Source organism: Phoca vitulina, unplaced genomic scaffold (genome assembly GCF_004348235.1).
Source record: "Phoca vitulina isolate PV1807 unplaced genomic scaffold, GSC_HSeal_1.0 scaffold5, whole genome shotgun sequence".
In the NCBI taxonomy this organism is placed as follows: Eukaryota; Metazoa; Chordata; class Mammalia; order Carnivora; family Phocidae; genus Phoca; species Phoca vitulina.
Window position 1 is genome coordinate 70,381,262 of NW_022589708.1, and position 7,254 is coordinate 70,388,515.

The window sequence follows — 7,254 nt, forward strand, 5'->3', positions numbered from 1 at the left end:
TGCAAATAAAACCTCTAACTTTAATAGCTATAACCTAATGTCCTGAGGACAGGGACTTCTTTATTATGGCAGTCCATGGTTAAAGAACTCTACTGAAATACACTGTCTGGAAGAGGAGAAAAAAGTAGTTTTTTTCTAGAAAGATTTCTCTTTCCCATATTCACCACTCTACAACTGTGTTCTGAGGTAGTTAATGAGTAAACTCTCTATATAGTCTGCTGTTAGGATAAGCTGTCAAACCTCCTAACATCAAGCCTTCTCACTGTTCGATAGAGCCCACTGTCTGCTCCAGGGATAGCTCTCGAGCAATTCTGTGACACTTTCTCCTATTTTTCCCTCTCCACTGGATATAACCAGCATACAAACATGCTGTTATTTTTCCCAACTTAAAAACGTCCTCCTCCAGGTACCACCTCACATCTGTATTTCTCACTTCTTCCTCTCCAATTTTTTATCACTCACCCAAAATCTTCCTCTGCCCAATGTCTTTCTCGTCTTAGTTAACCGGCAACTCCACTCTTCCAATTATGCAAGCCAAAAATCTGGGAATCATCCTTGATTCCTCTCTCTCCTACTGTGTATCCCAATCTTTCAGCAAATCCTTTTTGGCTCTACTTTCAAAATATATAGATAATCCAACCATGTCTCATCACCTTAGCCACTATTTGCTCCCCATGGAATACTCTAATTGTCTTTCAACTAGTGTCCCCGCTTCAGGTCTTGCCCATTACATATACTTTCAACACAGGAGCCACAGTGATCTTTTTAACATGTAAATCAGATTATGTCACTCCCTGGTATGGCTCTTCATTTCAGTCACAGTAAAAGCCGAAGACTTTACAATGGCCTCTAAGGCACTACTTGGTCCAGCCTCCTCCCCATTATTTTTCTTACCCATCTTCTATTACTCTGCTTTACTTACTCAGATCCAGCTCTTCTAGTTTCCTTGCAGTAGAACAAATTTGCACAGGCAACCTCTAGTCTCTCAGGGCCTTGTATCTGCTACTCTCTGTGCCTGGAGTGCTTGTCCATCTGATAGCCATATGGCTTGTTCTTCATCTCTTTCAGGTTTTTGCTCAAATGTCACTTTCTCAATGAAGAATTCCCTTCACCACTCTGGGTCCCCGGGCTTTATTTTTCCCCACAGCACCTTTCATTACCTCACACACAAAAACTATAACTTACTTATTGATATTTTTTCCCCATCTAGAACATACCCACCTTAAAAAAAAAAAAAAAAAGACTATTTGTTTATTTGGCCGAGAGAGAGAGAGAGAGAGAGAGAGAGAGAAAGCGCATGCACAAGCAGGGGGAGTGGCAGGAAGAGGGAAAGGGAGACGCAGGCTCCCTGCAGAGCAGAGGGCCAGAGCTGGGGCTCCATCCCAGGACCCTGGGATCATGACCTAAGCTGAAGGCAGATGCTTAACCAACTGAGCCATCTGGGCGCCCCCATAACCACCTTCTTGAGGGTTAGATATTTTTTGCTTTATTCATTGTATCCTAGCCTTTGGAACACTGCCAACATCGTGACACTAAAAAAAAAAAAAAAAATTATTGAATAAATGCAAGAAGAAATTTATTTCTATTTGTAGGAATGCCAGAGATTTTCTTCAAGTTACACTCAGCCAAAGTATCTATCACCAACAGTGTGATTTAGTTTAGTATTTTGCAAACTTGGATGATCATGAGACTCATCCTTACGAGTTAAAAAATTATATAATTCTGGGTCAATTCTACTGAAATCGCATCCGGGGATGATACTCAGAAATTTTTTAAAAGTACTCCAGGTGATTCTGATGAACTGCTAGTTTACTTGGAATAAAACATATCTGAAATTAGAAGACTATATCCCAATTACAGTTCTGCAACTTTATGAAGATCTTATGTTCCTAAACCCTCTCTGATTTCTTATTCATAATGGAAATAACTACCTTGCAAAGTTTAGAGAACTAAACATGTATATGAGAGTTTCATAAATTGTCAAGTACAATAAAATGTGGAGTATTATGGAATTTAATCAGCTCCTATGTAAAAGTTGTACCACTGGGGATGTGTGGATGGCTCAGTTGGTTAAGTGACTTCAGGTCAAGTCATGATCTTGGGGTCCTGAGATATGAGTCCTGAGTAGGGCTCCCTAATCAGCAGGGAGTCTAGTTCTCCCTCTTACCCCACTCTCTTGCACGCGTGTTCTCTCTCACTCTCAAATAAGTAACTAAAATCTTTAAAAAAAAAAAAAAAAAGGTTCTACCACTGGATACACTGGATATTTAGATCCTTAAGTATATAATATTTAGAGATTAATAACTTTTCCAATAAGTTCCAAAGTTTATAAATCAAAGAGATGAAAGGATAACTACTATATTCCAACAACTAACAAGGACCCCCACAAGGTTAAAAAAAACCCATCTTGAAATGTATTTTCTCCCCTCACAAGTCTAATGATAATAAAAACAAGTATCTTCATGCAATAACTCGGGAAAAATAACAGAAAATATTTAAAACTGTATACTAGGCAGATCTAGAAACTCTGATTATGTATTAAAAATGTACAGTCTAAAAAATACAAAACGAGTACAAATTTAAACACTGAAGAAAAAAGCAAAAAGCTAAAACCTTAATACTATCTAAGATTCATACTTTACCTGCAGATCCTCACACAAAAAGATAGATTCTTGAAAACTAATTCGGTAAGTCTTTAAGGCTTTTAACTTTCCCTTCTCTCTACAAGCAGGGCAATACCCATCTGACGGGACTTTAGCTGAATCATAATTCTAAAAAAGAAATAAAGTAAATTAAAATATAGACATTCCAGACTGTATCAAATTACAAAAAGTTAAATGGAAAAGTAACCCAGAAAAAAAATACAATTTTCACCTGGAAGTGTCCTGGCTAGATATTTTAAACATGGCAAATAAAAGAAATGCATATACACTTTAAATATAGCTATTATTCCAAAAAGAATGTATTACAGTTTTAAATACTAAGTTTTAAGTGTTAAAAATAGCATCAGTTTTATTTGCAAGAAAAAAAGTAATGTCAACTACCAGGGAAAATGTATGTTCCACATTTTCTGAGAATAATAAACCACAAGGTCTATGTTTTATTTCTACTTTCACATATCAATAAAACACAGAGAGGTAAATACATTAAAATAATCTTTCGCCATTGCTGTAAGATTTCCGTGGAAGATATAAATTTTTAGAAGTTAATTGGTAAATTAAAACCAAATTTAAGTCTCATAAAAAGGAGGAAAAAAACCAACTTTGCACTGAGGCAAAAAATAAGTTCACTAACTTTTCCCAAATACCCCACCATGTGGAGTGAAGATATCCCTATATCAGTCCCTGGTCCAATCACTGGCAAACCATTTCCAATCTTCAGGGAATCCATCATTCCGAGTCATTGGCTAATTTATGTCACTTGAAACATGTCAATATCACTAAGGATTTTTCAATGAACCCTGGAAAAAAAAAAGTCAATAGACAATTAAATAAAAATCCTGTTTACTTTGAAAAAGAGCTATGCTATCTCATAAGATTATATACATCAAGTATATTTTGAAACTACATGTCCCAAGATAAACATATTCTAAAATTGTAATCTTGAAGCGAAAACAAATTACCTATATTTACTTGTAAACCTAGCAAATTTGCTGGAAGAGGGCAGATTGGCAAGAGGACCAAGTTTCAGACTCATTTGTAAGCAAATTTATTAGAACTTGTAAGAGAGATAAACTATTATTTAAATAACAAATTATATTGACCAGAGTTTAAAAACCCAAGTTTTTAGGGTCTATGCATAATCTGAAACAAGTATGTCAGCATTATACTAAGAATGTATTTTAAAGACCCCAGATCTATTGTGCCATTGCTCGACAGGGACAAAAGAACCCCATACATTTCTACTGCTTTCAACCACCAAGGTCATCAAGAGAATAATGCTATTTTTTTTTTTAATTTCCAACAATATGCTATTTTGTAATAAATGAACTGTACCAAACAAAAATATAAACACTATAATAGTACAAATTACACATGTAACAAGTTTGTTTTGAGTGTAATCCCATGGAATAGAATCACATTCAGTAAAGTCAAAATTATAAGACTGGAGCTCAGTATAAGGAAAAATTACTAAAAGTAGTTTAGGTATGGATTTAAAATATAGGGAAACCAGATACAAAAGACCTTAAAGCAGAGTAAATCACCACTTATGGGGTGTTGTAAAATAATTTCAAGCAAAAATCTTTCCCAAATCTAAGAATTTCTATAACAACCACCTCCTGGGAAACCGTGGCTTACAGCTTCACTTTAAAAACCAGTTATGCTATTCTGTTCCAGATGTATAAACTTTACACATCTTTTAAGACAAGGAATAATTTCAAAAATAAAAATGCTTCTAAGAAAAGTATAAGTGAATCTCAAATTCCTGAAGAAATATTGCTAAGGCAGGACTTCTGAACTACAGCACTATAGACATTTTGGACCAGACAATTCTTTGCTGTGAGGGCTGTCTTGCACATTGTAGGATGTTTAGCAGCATCCCTGACTTCTACCTACTAGATAGTGAGTGCCACTGGCACTCCTCGGTTGTGAGAACCAAAAAAGTCTCCAGACATTGCCAAATGACCCCTGGGAAGCAAAACTGCCCCACTCAGAACCACTGCCAAAAAGATAAAAATAAGTTTGGTGCTAACTTTTACTTCTTCAGCTCCTCACAGACAACACCAATTTATTTTTGGCTGGCTCTATTTATAATATACTTACAAAAGAGAACTATACAGGAAAGAGTCAAAATGCTTATAGTTCCAGAGTGGCTAAAAGCATGGGCTTTACAACTGCACATCTGGGTTCAGAAATTTTAACACTGGTTTGTACTAAGAATTAAATACATGTAATATGCTTAGCACCTGAACGGACAGTAAATTTTAACTACTATTCATTTGGTGCTAGTTTTATACTTCACTCTATGTAGAAAATATGCTGCACATCTTGTATTATTCTGCAGTATTCTCAAAAGAAAAACTGGTACCCTATATACCTTGAATAAGATGTTTTTGATGAAAATTTCCATCTGCCTGAGGGATCTAGAAAACTTTTTTGGCCTGTTCTCTCTCTCTCAATTATAAAAGTAAAACATAAGAAGCCTTCAAATCTGCTCTGATCCTGATCCCAGGAGCCAACATTTCAATGGGGAAAGCAGATAGGCCGGTGGTAGAAATTCTAAATATGCAAAACCCCACAAAAGAAAATTCATTTAAAAAAATACCAGAGGTGAGCTATCCAGGTCTTCCAAAATTAATTAACTTTGTCTTCTATACAAAACCCTGGGGTGATTCTCACAAGTTAATTGCCCTCAATGATCATCTTCACTGTTCTCCCTACCAACCTAACCTGCCCCTCTTTCTTGCATCTCACCTGTATTTTGGTATCTTCATCTTTCCAAACACACTAGAAAATTTGAGTGATCCTCGCAACTTTCACTTCCCACTTCTTCATGCAGTAAGTGTCACCAAATTCTGTGGACAGTTCTTTGGAAGCCTCAAATCCCCACCTCTCCAACCCGTCCCCTCTCTGTAACACTGCCGAAGTGACGCTTGTATAAAACAAGTCTCAGTCTGTCACGGCTCAGCTTAAAATCATCTATTTACACCTTACCTGAAGGTAGTACTACGACCTAAAGCTAATTGCACTTGAGACCAACCTGGTTTTCCAATCTTACCCTCCTCTACTCCACTTCACCCTCAGCACCTTTCTTCTGACGCCCTCTTTTCAGTACTTCTGTGAGTCACTGATATTCCCGGTCCCCGAATGTGAATTACTTAGCCCCGTATGAACGCAGTTACAGCACAATGAATGTGTAAAGGTTGCCCTGGGAATGACGAAAGATATGCAGTTAAGCTTGTTTCACAGTCCCGTGTGCACAGGGGGGAAACCCAGAGAACGAGCTGCTCCGAGAAGAGCCTTAAACTTGAGTTTGCCCCCCAAGACCAAGCGGGCTCAGCACATAAATTGTCAAAGATAAGGCCACAGCGGACTTAAAGCCGAGGAATGGGGTCGGCTTTGGGCGCCCGGCCCTTCCTGGTACCAAACCCAGCCCTCCAGAATCAGAGACGCACAGGACCAAGACATCTGTTTCTAAAACCAACCTTGGAAAGCCGAGGAGGAGCAGGGTTCCATTAACCCTCCCCATCTCCACGCTCTTCGGAAGAGCGAAAAACAACTCTGGTTTCTCTTCAGCATTTACCTCTCTGAGCCAAAACGAATCAGTAACTCTATTTCTATACCTCAATCACCAACCCTCCCACCCGAGTCCAGTCCCAGCCCCTTTCCTCTCCCAGGGTAGCCCACCTTTCTGTGCGCCGACTACCCCACAGGCAGTCCCTTTTCCCCAGCTCTGTCCGTCTTCCCGATTAGAGGAGCCGGTGGAAACTATTTCCTCTCCTCCCTTACCTGCCGCCTGCACTCCCCTTCTTCGCACCGGGTCGCTCCGAACTCCTGTTTCAGGCTGGGTCCACACTACACCACGCAACGTTCAACCCACGTTCCCCTCGGCCTGCTCCTCCCCCACCGGCCTCTCCGCTAGAAAAGCAGGTTCCTGTTCGAGTCCGCGGCAAAAGAGTTCCCCTTCCTGTTCGGCGCGGGGCCTGAAGGGACGTCAGCGTGGCGGGGAAGGCGAAAACAGGAGCACTTCCGGACGGCCTCTGCAGAGGCGTGGCTGTCCGCCCGGCTGTCGCAGCCGCAGTTTCAGCTGCGGCGACGGCTAGGGGCGGGGCCGGTGGCTGCCGAGCCCGGCATCTGTGAGTGGCTGGGTTTGGGGAGGCGACGTTTCTGGAAGCTGCTGGAAAGCGCTCGAGTGGCGGAGGTGACGCCGGCGGCTAGGGGGTGGGGCGTGATTAAAACTAGTGCGCGTCCGACAGCGGAGGGATTACGCTGAGGAAAGAGACTGGTGCGCACCTCGTTGCGCCCTGGCCCGCGCGAGCCCGGGTCGGAAGTCGACGCGGCGGAGAGTGACCTGGGTGGGTGGGTGGTTGGGCGAGGGAAGGGTTCCCTAGCCTGTAGAGGCGGGGGGTGCAATGGAAGCCCTCGGCCGGCGCGTCTTTGCAGCGCTGCGGCCTCCACGACGATTGTGGGTCGCGCAAGGCCCCCGTAGTCCGCTCTCCTAAAGCCTCGGTGAGAGCCGAGCAGCCACAGAGTGTGTGTTCACAAAGGGTCACCACACACGGAGCTGCCCCTCCCTGTCTCCCTAAACCCCATC

General features: G+C 41.2%; 1 protein-coding gene across 2 annotated transcripts in view; it reads right to left on the reverse strand.

Moving 5' to 3' along the window:
- USPL1 (ubiquitin specific peptidase like 1) overlaps positions 1-6,861 on the reverse strand; it is a 34,859-nt gene extending 27,998 nt beyond the window's left edge. Inside the window, exons 1-3 of one of the 2 annotated variants that reach the window (XM_032403251.1) lie at positions 6,450-6,861; positions 3,295-3,460; positions 2,643-2,771 (exon numbers count right to left, since the gene is read on the reverse strand). In XM_032403251.1, coding sequence (XP_032259142.1) covers positions 2,643-2,771; positions 3,295-3,393 — 228 coding nt within the window. In that variant the 5' untranslated portion in view covers positions 3,394-3,460; positions 6,450-6,861. The remainder of the gene's footprint in view (positions 1-2,642; positions 2,772-3,294; positions 3,461-6,449) is intronic. The other variant, XM_032403252.1, reaches the window with a different exon arrangement.
- Between the last annotated feature and the right edge of the window lie 393 nt (positions 6,862-7,254).